The sequence below is a fragment of the Marmota marmota genome, unplaced genomic scaffold (assembly GCF_001458135.2).
Source record: "Marmota marmota marmota unplaced genomic scaffold, marMar, whole genome shotgun sequence".
NCBI lineage: Eukaryota > Metazoa > Chordata > Mammalia > Rodentia > Sciuridae > Marmota > Marmota marmota.
Genome location: NW_025999900.1, coordinates 63,611,541 through 63,630,255, shown reverse-complemented (window position 1 = coordinate 63,630,255; position 18,715 = coordinate 63,611,541). Strand labels below are relative to the sequence as shown.

The 18,715-nt window shown below is 45.7% G+C and overlaps 1 protein-coding gene across 5 annotated transcripts in view; it reads right to left on the bottom strand.

The window, feature by feature from the left end:
* Positions 1 to 18,715, bottom strand: part of Evl (Enah/Vasp-like) — a 112,516-nt gene that overhangs the window by 60,462 nt on the left and 33,339 nt on the right. The window contains exon 1 of one of the 5 annotated variants that reach the window (XM_048799318.1): positions 3,758 to 3,776. The exons of 3 other annotated variants lie outside the window; for them this stretch is intronic. Coding sequence is in view for 1 of the 2 variants with exons in the window: in XM_015495535.2 (XP_015351021.1) it covers positions 2,002 to 2,012 (11 nt within the window). In the remaining variant the exon portion in view is untranslated. Of the gene's footprint in view, positions 1 to 2,001; positions 2,153 to 3,757; positions 3,777 to 18,715 lie in introns of those variants that run through there. One more of the 5 variants, XM_015495535.2, reaches the window with a different exon arrangement.

Below are 18,715 nucleotides of genomic sequence, written 5' to 3'. Positions count from 1 at the left end.
TCTGTGGTAGGAAGCTCTCTGTGGCCCCTGGAGGCCAGGGTAACTCTGCTCCCATGGGGTCCCCGCTCTGCAAGGGCCTGCTCCCAAGGCTGCCGTGCTACAGCTTGGCCGATGCTGCTGTCTGCACAGTCACCTTGGGTGGGTCATGGTCTGCCTGTGGACAAGCACAAACAGCCCTGATGGGGGTCGAGGCACCAGGGAACCTGGGATCTATCTGGCTCTGCACACTCAGCACAGAGAAGTCCCACTGGACACTGGGCCTTGACAGCTGAACCGGGTCAGCAGTCTTCAGACTTCAAAATCAGCATCACCCACCACCATACCACACTTTTACTCCTCAGTGGAACGTGGGGGAACACACACATGAAGAGACAGCAGGGTACCACGGGCTGAGGCGGAGGATAAGCAGGGAGCACTGATGTACACAGCTCTGCACAGCTGGTCCCCAAGGCCTTCCACATGGAGAGTCCTCAGATTTCTTTCTTTTTTTTTTTTTTTTTGGTACTGGGAATTGAACCCAGGGTGTCCTACCACTGAGCAACATCCTCAGCCTTTTTATTTTTTATTTCCAGATACGTCTTGCTAAGTTGCCCAGGCAGGCCTTGAACCTTACGATCCTCCTGCCTCAGCCTTCCCTGTCGCTGGGATTTCAGGCACGCACCACTGAGCCTGGCAGCTTCTCAGATTTCTAAATTTTAACAGACCTTTTAAAATCTTGCTGTGCACCCTCCCCATTTACTCCAGACTGTTTTCTGCCATCAGTGATTGGCAGGGTGGAGTGAGCTGCCTAAACTTTTCACCACTGAATTTACAACTGAAAATGGCTTTGGAAGTGAATGTGCCTTTGAATGGAAAGCATTCCACAGTGCCACCCACAAGTCCTTCAAAGCTAAAGGAGGTTTACTAAAGTGATAGAGAACTGGCTGCAAAGGAGCAGAAATAAAGCCACCAAAACCCAAAACAACGAAACCTTTGTTTCCCATGTGATTGGACTGGGCCTGGAGATAATGGGTCCAGCCATGGCAGAGATGGCCAGAAGGTAAGAGCCATGGTCTCCTCGCTGCCCGGCAGGAACACTAGACAGGACCCACCTTTCTTTGCTCCAGTTGTAGGCAAGCAGCTGTGCACCTTGGGCAAGCCCCACCGCTTGGTAGAGGCTAAGCCTCCCTGCCACAGGCAGGAGCTGTGACACCTTCCTTGTCCACCCAAGGGGGCAAAGGACTCACAGAGGACAACTGCCGACTAGCACTTTGGAAACTATGATAGGAAGCTCTCTGTGGCCCCTGGAGGCCAGGGTAACTCAGAGTTTTTACAGTGAGGGATCATTACTTTATGCTAAGACACAAAGCTCTAATGAAGAATCAATCAAAAAAGTCCCAAATCCCAGAGAATGAAACTGCTCTGTCACCTATCATCTTCTATGAGGTCACAGGGTAGAGGACACTCAGTCCAAACCACAGTGTTGGCTTTGGGAAGAGCATTCACAATGCAGACCCACAGATGCTCCTGCACCTTCCACAGCCATAGTCTATGGAACCAGTGGTCTAGGGCCTTGATTCTCTGGCAAGTCAGTGTCCCTGCTATTACAGTTCATCAAGTTTCTATTGAAAAAGAAACCTGGGTTCTCCCCTCCTACCAAACAACCTGCCCCAGGCCACCCAGGAAAGAAGGACCAGGATGCTCCAACCACACTACTGAGCCAAGAGCAGCCCCTCTCCCTAGTGAGGCAGATGGCCAACTTCTAATAAGGCTGTGGCTTAGAAGCCTTTCAAGGTCACAGGCACGAAGAGACACAGGTCTGGGAATGGAAAGACCAGCAGATGGACAGTGAGGTCACTAGCTTGCTGTGTGACCTTGGGTAAGTCCCTTGCCCTCTGGCCCCGGATTCCCCAGTCACTGACTGAAATAACAGAGACCTGGGAGATTCCTACGGCCCTTCATCATTAGGATTCTGGGTTTCCTCTTGACATCCCTCTGTCCCCTGTGGGTCCCAGTACTCACACCGTGGCCATGGCTGAAAGGCTGCAGCACAGGGGCGTCCTGTGCTCCACCAGGCTGCGTGGGTCAGAGGACTACAGACCCTCTGAAGGCAGTGACTTGATTTTTAGACTCTACTTAAAACCAAACAGGAAAAGGAAGTTGAACCAGAGACAAAGGGGAAACAAACCCAAGTTAAAAACTGAAACCTAGGGAGAAAATAGAGAAACAAGAAGCTGGCAGGGCAGGGCCCACCATGTGGGCGGCTGGTGGTGCGACAGTGAAGCCCGAGACCGAAACCTCAGGCTTCTGGGAACTTCCTGTAAGGGCTGGGGTGGCCGAGGCAGAGCCAGGAGAGACCGAGTTGTGGTGCAGCGCTACCAGCGACCAGCAGCTCTGGTCTCCACTAAGTCAAAGCCATTTGGGGTCTGAGCCTGGGTTTTGTCTGCATATACAGTGCAGGGTCAGCGCAGATGACTTTCTGCTGGCCTCTATGAGGAGGAGGCAAGGACTCAGGAGAGTTTTAGCTGATCTTCCAGAGAACAGACTACAGGGTGATGTTTTAATAGGTGGCAAAGCCTTAATGTTTGACTCTGGAGTAAAATCTGTTTTCTGCTGAGGACACACTTTGCGGTTCAGCCAGCAACTTACAGTTTGAAAGGAAACTGGCAGAACCCTGGGGATTTAGCATCGCCACCTCGTCAATAAGCAACCCTGTGGCCTGTGTCCCCAGCTGTTTAACAGGGTTAGTAATCCTGACTTTGCCTATCCCCCCATGTTCTCATGGAAAGGAGATAGGCATTCTTAAGCTGGCTTTCACAGTTTACTGAACACCTACCAAGTGTCATGCACGGAGCGAGAAGCTAGAAACCTAACTGGGAGGGGCGGCAGCACTTGTCGTGGGAGGGCCTTGGCATTCAAAAAGGGGAGACCATAGGAAATGGCCATGCAATGTTCAGTGCAAGAGAAAGGTCTGTTCTATTCTAACTGGAGAGATGAATGTATTCCTCATGCTGAAACGTGCTTTACAGGTTTTAAAGTCATGCATTTCCTGTTAGGTTCTGTGTTAGCTGCAACCCAGAATTCTGACATATTGTGGTTTTCATTTTTACTGCTCAAAGTATTTGCGATTTTCCCTTGTGATTTCTTCTTCTATCCATGGATTATCCATGGTTTGTTTGATTTTGAAATAGCTGGTATTTCCTACTCTGTTGCTGTTTATTTCTAGCTTAATTCTGCTGTGGTCCGAGGACAGGATCAGGATGATTTCATTTGTATTTCCTGGTATGGTTGAAATCCTTCTGCATTGTGGAGTCTTATCTTATGGTCCAGCATACAGTCTATTTCGGTGAATTATCATGATCATAAGAAAAAAATGCGCACTCTGAAGTTGGATATGTGTTCTATAAATGTCAATCAGGTCAAAGTGGTGAACAGCATGTATTCTCACTGTTTTGCTGTTTGCCTTAGTTCATTGTTCTATCAGCTGCTAAGAGAAGGTCTTAACATCTCCAGCTGAGATTCTGGGTCTATTTCCCTCTTTAATTCTGTTAATTTTTACTTCATACATTTTGAAGCCCTTCTTAAGCATACTTCCCACCCTGGACTTATTTATTTATTTATTTATTTATTTATGCTGCTACTGTAACAAATCACCACAAAGTTAGCACTTATAACAACACATATTTATTATCTTACAGCTTTGTAAGAAAACAGTAGATCAGAAGTTCAACATAGTTCTCACTGGGCTAAAATTAAGATGTTGGAATTGCTGTAGTACCTTCCAGAGGCTCTAGAGAAGAATCTCTTCCTGGTCATTCCCAGCTTCCACACACCACCGGCCCTGTTCCCGGGTCCACGACTTCTTCCACACGGACATCTCTTTCTGACCAAAGCCAGGTCAGGTTATCTGCTTTATAAGGATTCATGAGATTAGAACGGACCCATAGGATAATCCAGGACAACTGTTCCATCTCAAGGTCCCTTTGACCGTGTAAGGTAACAAATTCACATGTTCCGGGAACTAGAGGGGGGATTGGCATTATTCTGCCTACTATACATCCTTTTACTTTGAACCTATCTGTATCCTTGTATTTAAAGAGAGTATCTGGTAGACAGCATTGTCCCGTCTAACTATCTGACAATCTCTTCACTGGAGCATTAGGCTCATTTGTATTTAATTTACTGATATGGGTCCTCCATTTTGCTCTTTCTCAAAGATCTCATCTGTTTTGGGGTTCCTTTTTTCCTGCATTCTTTTGGGTAAGCGAGACACTTTTTAGAATTCCATTTGAACTTCTCCATTGACTTTTCAATTATACCTCTTTCTTTTTGGAGATTGTTCTGGGGGTGTTATAATATACAGCCTTGATTTTATGCAGTGTACCTGGAGTTAATATTGTGCTGCTTCATGTAAAGTGCAAGAACCTTGCCACTGCGTCATCTCATCCCCACTCCTGTGCAGCCATCATTGCTACCAGATAGTCAAAGTACACATTTTAGATAGTTTTATAACTGTCTCTCCCCATCTCTACATATATATGTGTATATACAGATATTTATTATTTTTAAATAAATTAAGAAAAAGTCCTTTACATTGACTACATATTTCTCTTTTCTGTTACTCTTCATTTCTTCTTCTGGTATCATTTTCCTTTAGCCTGAGGAACTTCCTTTAGCATTTCTTGTACAGCGGTTATGCTGGTGATAAACTCTTTCATAGTTTTCTTTTATCTGAAAAAATGTCTTTGTTTTGTTTTCAGGCTTGAAGACGCTTCTGCACCAAGCATTCATTCTACAATTTCTTGTACTTTAGAGATGCCACCCCACCCCTGCTGGCCTCCCTGGTTTCCAAGAAGCCAGCCACTACCCTAGATAATGCAGGTTAGGCACCTTTTTCCTCTGGTTATTTTAATATTTTCTTTTTCCTCTGGTTTTAAGCAGTGTGACTATAATGCCCTTAGGTGTGATCCTCCTTGAGATTCACAGAGACTCTTGGATATATAAATTAAGATTTTCACCACATCTGGCCGGGCATAGTGGTGCATGCCTGTAATCTCAGCAGCTCAGGAGGCAGACAGGAGGATTGCAAGTTCAAAGCCAACCTCAGCAACTTAGCAAGGCCCTAAGCAACTTAGTGACACTCTGTCTCAAAAATAAACAAAAGAAAAAACCTGGGGGGCTGAGGATGTGGCTCAAGCAGTAGCGCGCTCGCCTGGCATGCGTGCGGCCTGGGTTCAATCCTCAGCACCACATACAAACAAAGATGTTGTGTCCTCCGAAAACTAAAACAATAAATAAAAAATTCTCTCTCTCTCCCTCTCTCTCTCTTTAGAAAAAAAAAAAAGAAAAGAAAAAACCTGGGGACGTGACTCAGTGCTTAAGCGTCCTTGGGTTCAATCCCTGCTACCAAAAAAAAAAAAAGATTTCCACCAAATCTGGAAAATATTTTGTCATTATGTCTTCAGCTATTTCTCTTCTGCCTCATTCTTTCCCTCCTCTCCCTCTGGTACTCCTTACAAATACGTAGCCCTTCTGAAACTGTCTCACAAGGCATTGAGGTTCTCTCAATTTTCTTTCTGAAAATATTTCTTGTTTCTCAGATTAGAGGATTTCTATTGATCTGTTTCCAAATCTATTACCCTCTTACTATAGTTTCTGTTCCACTTTTAATCTGATCCAACAAAATTTTCATTTCTTTTTTTAAAAATTTATTCATTTATTTTATATATATATTTTTTAGTTGTAGTTGGGCACGATACCTTTATTTTATTTATTTATTGTTACGTGGTACTGGGGATCAAACTCAGCGCCTTGCATGTGCTAGGTGAGTGCTCTACCGTTGAGCCACAACCCCAAGCCCCTTTCATTTCATTTCTAATGCTAGAATATTCACTTAGTAAATTTTTAATTATTTCCATCGCTCTGTTGAGATTTCCTATCTGTTTGCTCATTCAACCGTATTTATTTTAGCAACCTGAAGCACTTATCTGCTCATACCAAGGTCAGGACATCCGGGTTTTCCCCTAAGCACAGGCCATGTTTTCTGACTTTGTCCAGTGCACCAACTCATGACCGCATGCTGGACACTGTTATGACACACTGCAGAGAACCTGGATCCTGCTGTCTTCCTTTAAAGGTTTGTCCTGGCAGGAAGGCAGATGACTGGTGCTATTAAGCTTGGTTCAAATCTTTTTAAAGTTCTGTTTCTATTTTGAACTTAGCCCTAGAGCAGGGTGCCCTCACCCAGGGGCACCATCCTCTTCATCAGGAGTGGCTGTTCTGGGGTCTCCACCACTGTCCTGAGGTACTCAGTGAGGACTCTTCTCTCAGGTGGAGCTGGACCTCCGGTGTCCCCCAGCACCCTTGACCTCTGCTGTCAGTCACCAGTCAGCTCTGCCAGGCCTCATGAGAGTCTCCCCTGCACACACACAGCCTGCCTTAGCCAACAACCCCAGGTGAATCCTCACACAAAACTGGCTGTCCTTGCCCCTGCCACAGGGCTCCCTCTTCCCTAGTTCCTTCGGTGGGAGTCAGTTTTTTGTCATTGTGGCCAAAATACCTGACAAGAACAATTTAGAGGAGGGAAAGTTTCCTTTGGCTCAGTGTCAGCCCAAGGCAGGCCGACCGTTGCTCTGGGCCCACAGTAAGGCAGAGCAGCAGGACACAAGAGCAAGGTGGAGGAGCCTGCTTCACTGTTCATGGTGGCCAGGAAGTGGAGAGAGCCACGGGAAGGGCAGCAAGGGAGATGCCCCCTTCCTGGGCACATGCCCAGTGACGCTCCTCCTCCAGCCACTGCCCAGCTGCCTCAGTTACCACTGCCAGTCTTTCCAAACTGGGATGGACAGATTAGATTACATACAGCCCTTGCAACCCAATCATTTAGCCTCTGAATGTTCCTGCATCACAGGAGCATTTGGGCGACACTTCACACCCAAACCTTAACACTTGCACCATCCAACTATTTCAGTAGCCTGCAATTCTAGCACTGCTCCTGAGCTCTCTAAGCTCACCTTCAGCTAAGACTCCACCCCTCTGCTGAGACTGGGAGGTGGACGCAGGCAGAGGCCTGGGCCATCATGGGGCTCACCAGGGTGTTTCCCCTCTCCAGTGGCTGAGTCTTGTGCTGCCTGTTCAGTGCCTAAAAATGCAAGGATTTCATATTTTGTGAGTTTCAGTATCCTTCTGTATTTTGTTCATTTGCACAGTTTTTATGAAGACCGCAAGTCACTGCCATTACTCTGTCATGGTCAGAAGCAAGGTCAATTACTGTTACTGAAGTACCAGAGGGTGTTCTTTCTTGTTTCCTGAAGACACCTGCCCAGTGTGAACATCTTCACCGTGAGAAAGTGTCTTTCAGTTTCAACCCCCGCCTCTTCTGTCCCTCACATGTCACTACTGCTTGTTATTGGTTTCACTGAGTAGACAGTAAGAGTGAAGCTTCTGGGGTCTTTTAAAACTTCTGTCACCTAGGAATGAGCTCAGCACCTGGTGCCTGCTGAGTGCACCACACGCAGGGCAAATGGTAACTCCAGGAGCCAACGTGCATGCAGGGAGGAGCCATGCACAAAGGGGGGACATAAAGACCACACAGGGCGTGAGTGGGGAGGTCACCAAGACCACATGGGGCATGAGCTACTCAGGCTTGCAGCTCTGGACCTGCACCACAGCGCGGCATGAGCACCGACTCAGATTGAAGAGGGACTTTCCACTGTGCTCTGACCCCACAGGAAGCAGGGTGGACAAAGAAGCCATGCTGGGAGCTACGTTGACCCTGAAAGGCCTCCTGCTGTCATGGATCCTGATTCCCTTTTCTGAGAACAGACTGACCTTTCTTCTCTTGGGGTGGGGGTGACCATTAACAAAGTGCCTGACACAGGCTGCTTATGAAGAAAGGCAGCCCACGGAGTCAGCTCGGGGTTCCGCAGGCGCCAGTCTAGGATTGGCAGCCTCGCTTCCAGGCTCTGGTGAGGGCAGCACCTCATGGCAGAAGTGTGCAGGAGCAAACCCCTGACAGACTGGGGTCCCACAGGTCTCCAGTGACCTAAGGGCCCCCCACTAGGCCCCACTCAAAGGTTCCATCATGTCCCATTGGACCACTCTGGGGACCAAGCTGTTAAATGGGGCCTTCGGGAGACACTCTATTCAAACCACAGCAAGCACAGAGGTTGCTTTCACAAATTAACTACCCCGGCATAACCCACCATTCCACAGGAATCGGTGTTGAAAAGAAGGTCCCTGAGTCCTGAGAGCAGAGAGATGGGCATCCAGAACTAGCCACCATGGCTGATGCATTAGGAAATGGTATTACTGTGATTGCTCATTATTTGAGTCTTAAATCCTCAAATATAGCTTCAAAACTCAAAATGCACATTGCATCTGCTGGAGGTCCTCATGTCCTCTGAGACCTTGCCTGACTGGCCATACCTACAAGGTCAGCACTAGAGCAGTGCAGCCAGCCCTGGGAGGCCACCTACTCCTCTGCTCCCACGCACAGCCCAGTCCCTGCCTTGTGGCTAGGGCCTGCCTATTCCACTTGCTGTGACGTCAATTTTGTCACTCACATCAGAAGCCAGACATGAAAAGCCACAAACTCAGGCAAAGGAACCAAATTCCAATCATCTATTTGTAATCTGGGACTCAACCCTGAGTTGTGGGGCCTGGGAAGAAAGGGTAGTGACCAAAATGAAGATCCTCTGCTGTCCCTTGAGCAATCTTAGGGGAAATACAACCTGCTCTTCACTGTATCACCATGGACTCAATGTCCCTGAGGATATTAAGCTGTGATCTTTCTTCATATGTACCTTTTGTCATCACGGAAAGGGAGGAGAAGGAAGGGCAAGGAAAAGTTAAGCCGGGTCACTGGACTCTGGTTTCTCACACGCTCTGGTGGTCCAGCCTTCTGTGCCTCGACGCCACTGCTGTCCTCACTGGAAATCACCTGTCACCCACCTGCACTCCAACTCAGTTGCCTTCAGGACCCGACTCATACATCACCCACTCAGTGCAGTGGAAACTGAACAAGACACAGGAAATGGTTCCTGTTATGTGCTACTCTGGTAATTTGTAATATTATCAATTTAGTTGTCAAAGAGCACTGTCCTTTGGTAGGGGCTACCATTTTTTTATTCATCTTTTGTAACCAATCACTCCCAACACAATTCCTGGTATATAAAGGGTGTTCAGAATCTTTGGTAAACTATTCTTCTGAAAGGACCTCAAGAAGAACACAGGGGCTGGGGCTGGGGCTCAGTGGTGGAGCATTTGCCTAGCATGTGTGAGGCACTGGGTCCCATACTTGGCACCACATAAAAATAAGTAAACAAAATAAAGGCATCGTGTCCATCTACAACTAAAAAAAAAAAAGAACATAAATTATTACCAGTACAGAGAGGCAGTAGACATGGCCTATTTCCCTCCTACCCACTCACGTCTCAGTGTTTGGAAAGAGTACTTGAACCCAGCCTGCAATAAACACCAGACACCCTGCCTCAGGTACTTCCCTCCCAGCCAAGTTCCAAACTTATCTACAGCATCAGTAGGCAACATTAGCCAAGGCAACTGGATGTTCTAAGGAAGCAGAGTTGAACTCCCAGGGGAAATTGCAACATCTCTGAGGAATGCCAGCACCCTAAAGAAGGACTTAACAGACACACAACAAATGAAGCAACCTCTACCATGGGAAACAGAGTTTCAAAACCCACAATAAATGCCTTTTCAAGAGATAAGGGAAGATACTTAAAGATTAAGTGGAAATAAGCAACGAGGAAAGAACCAAGTGAATTTTTTAAAGTATAAAAATATAATTGTTGAAATCAAGAACTCAACAGATAGGCTCAGCAGAAGAATAGGCAGAGATTTAAAAGGACAAAATCAGGTCAAAGAACTGACCCAGACACCATCAGGAAGGGAAAAGGACAAAGGGAGAAAAGAAGCAGATGTATCAATTTTTGTGTAAAAGGCATCTCAGAAAGAAGGAAAAACAGAGATCAAATATTTGGGGAAATAATGAGAGAATTTTGTAGAATTCCAGAATGATGTCAAGAATTCAAACTAAAGGTGCTAAAGAAGATTGATAAGAGAAAAACCTGGGGGCTGGGGTTGTGGCTCAGTGGTAGAGCACTTGCCTAGCATGTGTGAGGCACTGGGTTTGAACCTCAGCACCACATATAAATAAATAAAAAAATAAAGTCCATTGAAAACTAAGAAAATATTTTAAAAAAAGAGAGAGAAAAACCTAAGTGTGAGCATGCACAAACAAGCCAGATTATAATAATATTTAAAAACAATGAAGACAGAGAAACTTTCAAAAGATTTTCAAATGAAGGCAAATCATCTACAAAATAACAAAAATCACATCAGACATCTATATCTTCTGTAAACAAAGGAATAGATCTTCAGGCTGTTGGAGACAAAGAACTAGGAACCTTACATTTCATTTCATACCTTGCTAAATTACCATATAAATGTGTAGGGGAGATAAATACATTTTCAGACACATGAGATCTCAGAAAGTTTTCCAGCCATAGACCTTCTCTGGATGAATGTCCACTAAACATACTGGCAAGAAGAAACTTTTTTTCCCCCCCCAGGGATTGAACCCAGGGTGCTTAACGATGGAGCCAAATCCCCAGCTCTTTTTATCTTTTATTTTTAATCAGGTTCTTGTTAAGTTGCTCAGGGCCTCACTAAGTTGCTGAGGCTAGATTTGACCTTGTGATCCTCCTGTCTCAGCCTCCTGAGCTGCTGGGATTATAGGCATGTGCCACCACAGACCCCAAGAAGGAAATTTTACTTAGGTATAAATAAGAAGGTATAAAAAGTGGTAGGAGTCAAGCGTGGTGGCACACGTTTGTAATCCCAGCTGCTCAGGAGGCTGAGGTAGGCGTATCACAAGTTCAAAGCCAGCCTCAGCAAAAGCAAGATGCTAAGCAACTCAGTGAGACCCTGTCTCTAAATAAAAACATACAAAATAGCCTTGGGGATGTGGCTCAGTGGTTGAGTGCCCTTGAGTTCAATCCCCAGAACCCCTCCCCCCTCCCACAAAAAGCATATACTTGGGTATTAGTCAACCATGAGAAAGGAAGAGGTACTGGCATGTGATACAACACAGGGGAACCATTGGAAACACAATACTGAGTGACAGAACTCAGGCGTAAAAGGCCATCTACTCTGTGATCCCATTTGTATGAAATATCTAGAATAGGCACATTTATAGACAGGAAACAGATTAGTGGTTGTCACAGGCTGGTGGTGAGGGTGATCTGTACTCAGGTCTTAATTTATAAAGATGACTGTGTAATGAAATGGAGAGGTCCATGACATTGAAAGATTTTTTTTCTCCTTACTGGGCAGCCTGGGCAGGCTGACCTCAAACTCTTGGGCTCAAGTGATCCTCCTGCCTCAGCCTTCTGAGTAGCTGGAACTACAGGCTCACACCTTGATAACTGGCTCACTGAAAGGAATGCTGAATGTTACCACAGTTCAGGTGCTGGGTGACATGCAGGGTCACAGGGGGAAGCACCGGCATCAGTCAGGAGGCAGGGGAGTGAGGGGAAGGCCCAGGCCCAGGCTTTCTTGAGTTTCCATGGGAAAGGCAGGGCAGGGCAGGGCAGCTGAAGCCTGGCAGGCTTGAAGGCGTGGGGACTGTTGCTAGTTGGCTGTACCCGGCCCTGGGTTGATTTAGAGAGGAAGTACAGGCTTGGTGAGTGAGAGACTGAGGAAGTGGCTGGGGCTGTACCTGGGACAGTTTGTTTGTTTTGTATATGAAAGAGGTTCTCCAAGAAAAGCTGCTTACTGTTGCTAGGATCAGCTATTTCTGGAATGGGTGAATGCTTCCCAACCAACAAGGACGCAAAGATGTCAAAAAATTTAAAAAATACAAAAAACCTGGTTAAATAGGGCAGGGAGATATGTCAAGAAAATGCTTACTGAGCATGGAAATGTTTTAAAACTAGACAGTAGTGACGGTTGTATAGCATTGTGAAAGTGCTGAATACCATGAGCCACACACTGCAGAATATTTAAATGGCTTAAGGAAAAGTGAGGGTCAAAATCTAGTGGAATTTCTTTTGCCTAAGGTCTGATTATGTTGGAATAGGCAATGATCACCAATGACCATTTTTAAAGAAAAGTGTAACCTATGACTTTGGAGCAAAAGTTCCAGATGCAGCGACTTGAGTACATACGGGGCATCATTTACGAGTAACAGGAGATAAGACCCAGGGAAGCCTGATGCCTAAGGTCCTTAAAACAATAAGGAAAAGGAAGTCAGCTAGGCCACAGTGAGGCAGGAGAAGCCACGAGGAGAGGGAAACAGGACCTGTAACTTTAATTCAATTGAAGAAAGTTGAACACACACACTAGAGGCAGCAAAGAAGAAAACCTACAAGGAGAAACAGGATGAAAGAGAAAAAAATATGAAACAAGACAGGAGAATAAGGGTTGTCACTCCAGTTGCTGCTTGTGTACTGCTATGTACCAAACAGTGTCCCCAAAGGTTAGTAGAAAGTTGAAGCCCTAACTCACAGCATGTGGCACTTGGAGACGTGGCTGCCCAGGAGGTGAATCAGATGAACACTGTTGTAAGAGCGTGGCGGGGTTAGTGTGGCACTGTGAAGACACCGCAGAGCTTGCTCTCTGTGCATGTGTGAGCGCCCCCCTGCACCCCAGGCAAACACACAAGAAAGTGGCCGTCCCTGAGCCAGGACCCCACAGAAACCAACGCCACTGGTGCCCTCATCTTTCCATGGGGAAGGCAAGGCAGGGCAGGGAAAACGGCTTCGGACGGGCTAATTTGATAATTTGGGCAGGTTTGGAGATACAGGGACTTCCCCTCTTCCAGACTGTAAAAAAAAAAAAAAAAAAAAAGTTCATTGTTTTAATCACCCAGTATTTTGTTATGGTAGCCCATGAAGTCTAATATGTATTAGACTTCTAAAACATGTGCCTTCTAAAATATTTAGAAAAACTGTACCTTCTGTTTTCTTCACGATAAGTCTATCTACACATTTTCATGGTAAGTTTAAATGGTTGCAAAGGATGGAATATTTAGAAAGAGTATATACTGTATGTATTATAATATAATGCATTGCATTAAAAGTTAAATTTAGCCAGGAGTGGTGACACATGCCTGTAGTCTCAGCAACTCTGGGAGTCTGAGGCAAGTTCCAGGTCAGCCTCGGTGACTTAGTGAGACCATGTCTCAAAATGAAAAATAAAGGGCTGAGGATATAGCTCAGTTGGTAGAGTGCTTGCCTCGCATGCACAAGGCCCTAGGTTCAATCCCCAGCACTACCTCCAAAAAAAAGAAAGAAAAAAAAGGGCTGGGATGTTGCTCAGTGGCAAAGTGTCCCTGGGTTCAATCTTTAGAACATAAATGAATAACTATTAAAATTACAAATGTAATTTATTATGTAAGTTTCAGCTTCTTTCAATTTTAAAAAAGGTCTGCCATAAAACTTAATTGGCAATGTCAAACCAGTCAGGCAAGTCAGATTTGCTCTCTGTGAGGGAAAAAAAAAAGTTTGACCTAACTTTTCAACCCCAACATATTTATGCCCACCCCAGGAAAGAACGTCACTTCTGAATTCTTAATTCCAGAACCGATGCTGAGCAGATAAGGCCCAACCCTGGATGACCCAGGCCTGCTCTCTTCACATTCCTGAGTCCGCCTGGGGCGCTGGCTCTCCAGTCTGTCCTGCAGGGCCGAGGCCTTCTCACGTGAGTCCTCTGGTCCATGGAGGTGATTGCGTGCTGAGGCAATGAATCACGGGAGAGCTGGAAAGCGGGGTGGTGGGCCTTCATCTACACACCAAGAGAATCACAAGTGGAGAAAGGGGAGCTACAGAGGCAGCCTCCAGACAGGGTTCGTGGGGGCAGGAACGCAAGTGGGAGGCCAGGGCCTCTGTATCCCAAGGCATAAATGTGTCCCAGTCTGAACCTGTCATCCTGTCACAGAAATGGTCATACTGCCAATGGGTTGAGACCACTGGTGGAGGGGTAGGAAGGGCTGGACCAAATAGAAAGGAAGGGCCAGAGCGGCCTGGTCTACACAGATACCTCAAAGCAAAGGACGCTCTGAGAGTGAAAATGAAGACATGCAAAAGTTACAATGTGTTTTTTTTTTTTTGTATTAGGGATTGAACACAGGACCACTCTCAACCACTGGCCACATCCCCAGCCCTATTTTGTATTTTATTTAGACACAGAATCTCACTGAGTTGCTTAACACCTCGCCACTGCTGAGGCAGGAGGATTATGCTGCTGAGGCTGGCTTTGAACGTAATCCTCCTGCCTCAGCCTCCCGAGCCGCTGGGATTATAGTGCACCACCATGCCTGGCTATAAGGAGATTTTAAGTTAAAAAAAAAAAAAGCTAGTTAGCAATTTTAATAAACAGATAGAAATTAAAGAGAAAAACATGATTAAGGAAGCAGAGGAGCATTAGAAACCAGGGAACATAACCATGAGCATGTGTGCAAATAATATATCCTCAACCATGTAAAGCAATTACCAAAAAATTATGGAAACAGTCAACTAAACAATCCTAGTGAAGATTAAAAATACATAATGTAGCCAGGCAATGTGTATAAGTATATATATGTATCAAATGTAGCTATTTTAAAAATAGACAATTGTTTTTGAAGAAGAAAGGTTCCTCACTCAATGTCTCCTCTGTTGACATTTCTGTTAAGTTATATATGTTTAAAGTTAGAAAACTCAAATTACAGAAGGATATAGAGGGTGAGTTAAAAATCCTCTCCTCCCTCCCCAAAGATAACTACTATTGTCATCAGGGCAAATGCTTTTCTGGGGTGAGAGCAGGGGACTCAAAATCCTCACCAGTCCAGTACTGCCTGCATCACACTTCTCTGTGTCCCCTTAAGGGGGGACGGACTAAAGCAAAGTCCTGCTTTGAAGGGAGGATAGAAATCCTGTGCCAGTTAATAGCTCAAAGGGCAATGCGCACACACTGGAATGCGGACCTTAAAAACACTAGGCTAGGAGAAGAAGCTGGTCCCAGAGAGCCACGGACTGCCCAAATCCACTTATATGATGCCCAGAACAGGCAAATCCAGAGACACGAGCAGACTGGAGGCTGCTATGACACTATGGCTGGTGGGAAGAGGCTGGGGGGACTGAGGCTGAGAGCTAGTGAGTCATTTCCTTTTGGGGTGATGAAATGTTCTAAGGACTGTGGTGATGGCCGCAAAACTGTGAATACACCAGAACCCACCGAGTTGTGCTTCCAATCACATGACTTCCAGGGCATGTGAACTGTATCTCAACAAAGCTGTTTAAAAATGCCCCGTACACAGGCTGAAAACATACACGATTTCAAGTGGGTATGAAGAAGCAGTGGGACTTGGTGACTGTTGCAGAACACCGCCCCTCCAACACCCCACTCTGGCTCACATCAGACCCAATCCTTAATAGGAAGGGTCTTGTCCAGGGTGACAGTTCTCAGGCTCTTTCAGCTCTAGAGAGTGAAGAGAAAATAAATGCAGCCAGGGCACTTCTGATGCAGAAGGCGCCCCAGAGTGCAGCGCGCGCTCTTGGTTCAAGGCAATTCCTGGGACCTCCAGCCAGGCTTCAAGGCGAGCCTGTGAACTTGACCCGAGAATGATCTATTTCTCAAGCTGCTTGATGGCTTTTAATGTTTCCAAACCATCTGCCTTCCTTTTTATGGTCTCTAGTGAATGTAAAGAGCATTAAAGAAAAACAGAACACTTTAGATGGATTTAGTTAATTACAGATCCAGGGGATGTAATGATGAGAAGCCTTTTTTCATCATACACGTTAAGCAGCTGTTTTTTTTCTGAACTTTCAGGTTTGGTTTTGCTTTTGGTTCCTTTCTATGAATGTGACGGGTGGGAAGCCTCAAACAGAAGGCAGAGCAGCTTTGGCACCCCATCGCTGCTGGGGCTCTCCCGCGAGGCTCCTGCAGAGACCCCCTCCCCTTACTTCCGGCAGCCGTCTCTGCTCTCCACCCCACAGCACTATCTTGGAGAGTGCCAAGCCATGGACTCACAGCTTTCTTCACTCCACATAAAGCCTTTGAGATTCATCGAGTTGTGTTTATTACTAATTACGGCAGTTTTTTTTTTTTTTCTGAGTGGTATTCTAGTGTATAAATGTAGCACAAATTGCGCAGTTACTTGAGGGCATCTGGGCTATCTAGTCTTCTGGGTGGTTATCAACGGGGTTGCCGTGAACAGTCACATACAGGTTTTATATTTCTACAGGGGGAATGTGGACGATCGCCAGCAGTTAACTGTATGTTTAACTGAAAAGAAACTGCTGGACTCTCCTGCAGAATAGCCGCACTATTCTGGCTTCCTTCTAGCCACGGAGAAAAGCTGCTGTTACCCTGCACGCCAGCCTGCGTTTGGGACTGTCACTATGCGATTTATTTCAGCTATTCTAATAAGTGCACAGTGATCTGTCACTGTAATTTTAATTTGCATTTCTCTGATGACTTATGATTCTGTGTATCTCATCTTTATTAAAGTGTCCATGTCCTTTATAGTTTAAAAATCTGGGTTGTTTCCTTATTGTTAAATGTTGAAAGTTCTTTATACATTCTGAAGTCGAGCCCTTTATGATTTGCAAACATTTTCTCTAAGTCTGTCTCTTGTTTTTCATCCTCACGAAAATGTTTTCACAAAATAAATTTTTAATTTTGATGAAGTTAAAATTGCTTTAGTGATAAAGTCCAGTTTATCTTATGTGAATGATACTTTTGCTGTTATGACTAAGAACCCTTTGTCTAAGTTCCAGGCTATAAAGACCATCTCAAGTTTTCTTCCAGAAGTTTTGTGATTTTATATTTTGCATTTGGATTTATGGTCCACGAGACTTGCATGACATGTGGCAGTTAGGGCAAAGTTCTTCCTTTCTGCATAGATGTCCAGTCTATCTGGCACTATTCCTCCACTGACCTACCTTTGCACCTTTGTGAAACATCACTTGACATCTGTCTGGACCTGTCTCTGGACTTTCTGCCCAGTGTCCAAGCTCTCCACAGTTATCTTGTGAAAACAAGGCAAGCTTGTTGCTGTCATATACATGTCACCTCAGGAGCTAATGCAGAACCTAATCAGGAATAGTAACCGAGTTCTTGATTCACTTATCTGATATCTACACTGTGAAATACGTAGCCCACTCTGTCCAGGCTAGACCACACGTGCAACACTGGGATCAGCTTTCACTATCGCAATTGAAGAGTTGCAGTGGCAACCTGGAAACATTCTTAGAGAGTGACTAAAATGATAAGGCAAATGGAAATGGAAACGGATGGAGCCTGGCTGAGATCAGGGCTATCCAGCCTGGAGTGATGACAGGAGGTGGCCATGGTGCTAGCTGTGGACCTATAAAACGGAGTTCATCAGAAAGAAAGTCTGTGACCCCAAGGGAGAGGGCCAGGACCGCTGGCTAGCACTAGGCACCACATCGGGCCCTGGGAGTCCAGAGAAGGGGTGGGTACGCCTCCTGCTGTCAGAGGGGAAGCCGCAGGGGAAGCGATTTTGGTTTGACGGTAGCCATCCAGCTGATGGTAACACAGCGCACTGCCGCTTTAGCTAAGATTGGACTGAATGATTTGCTCTAATTCTGATTTTGCACAGTTGCCAAAGATGGCCCAACAACTGACTATTTTGAACAAATGATTGCTTCTGTCTTGGGTGTAACAGCCCCATGAAGTCATGTGAAAGAAAGTGATCTGCTCAAAGTCTTGAAATAGTGGTTGCAAAGCAGAGTTCAGAATCCAGGCCTCCTGGAGCTCACTCCTGATGCCCAGGATTCCTTTCTACTAGTCAAAATTCTTAGTGCCGTGTTTGCTGACAGCGAAGTCAGCCTCCTCCTTGGGTATACTGTTTCCTGGTTGGATATGAGGTGCCCCCCCACCCAGCTCCTGTGTTAATTCAGGAATGTTCAGAGGTACTGTGACTAGATTAGATCCCGAGAGCTGTAACCTAATCAGTGGGTTAATCCACTTGATGGATTAATAATTTGAAAGGACTACAGTACTAGGTGGCAACTGTAGGTGGGTGGAGCATGGCTGGGAGGTGGGTCGCTGGGGGTGTGCCCTCCGGGATTATATGTTGTTCCCACTCCTCCTTCTCCCTCTGTGCTTCTCGGCTGCTGGGAGCTGAGCAGCCTTCCACGCCCTTCTGCCAGGGTGTCCTGCCTCACCTTAGGCCCAGAGCAATGGGTGGGTCATCTGTGGACTAAACTTCTGACAGTGTGAGCCCAAATAAACTTTTCCTCTAAGTGTTCTTGTCAAATATTTTGGTCACAGTGATGCAGAGCTGACCAACATGCCTTGTGTTTTCGGTCTTTCAGGATGACTATCTCTGAGGCCTTAACAGAGAAAAGAATCCTACTGTATGAAATTTCAAAACTTTTTCAATGACAAAACAAAAAAAAATCAAATCAAACAGGTCTCTTCTGAAGATTTTATTTCTGCTCTGAGCTGTTCTGGGTGACCTACTAGTCTAATTAGGCTGGAAGTAAACCTGGCTTTCGTGAGATCTAGGACATGGCTCAAGGAAAAAGTTGTCAAGACCACGTAAGATCATGGATGCCCGAACCAGCCTCAGAGCCTTCCAAGAACTCATCGGCTCACTCCAGGATTCATTCCTCCTATCAGCCACACGCACAGAGGTCCTGGGAGAAGAGACAGCACTGGTTGGTTGAGATGAACTAACCTATCCAGGGCAGTAAAGGAATCAGAAAAA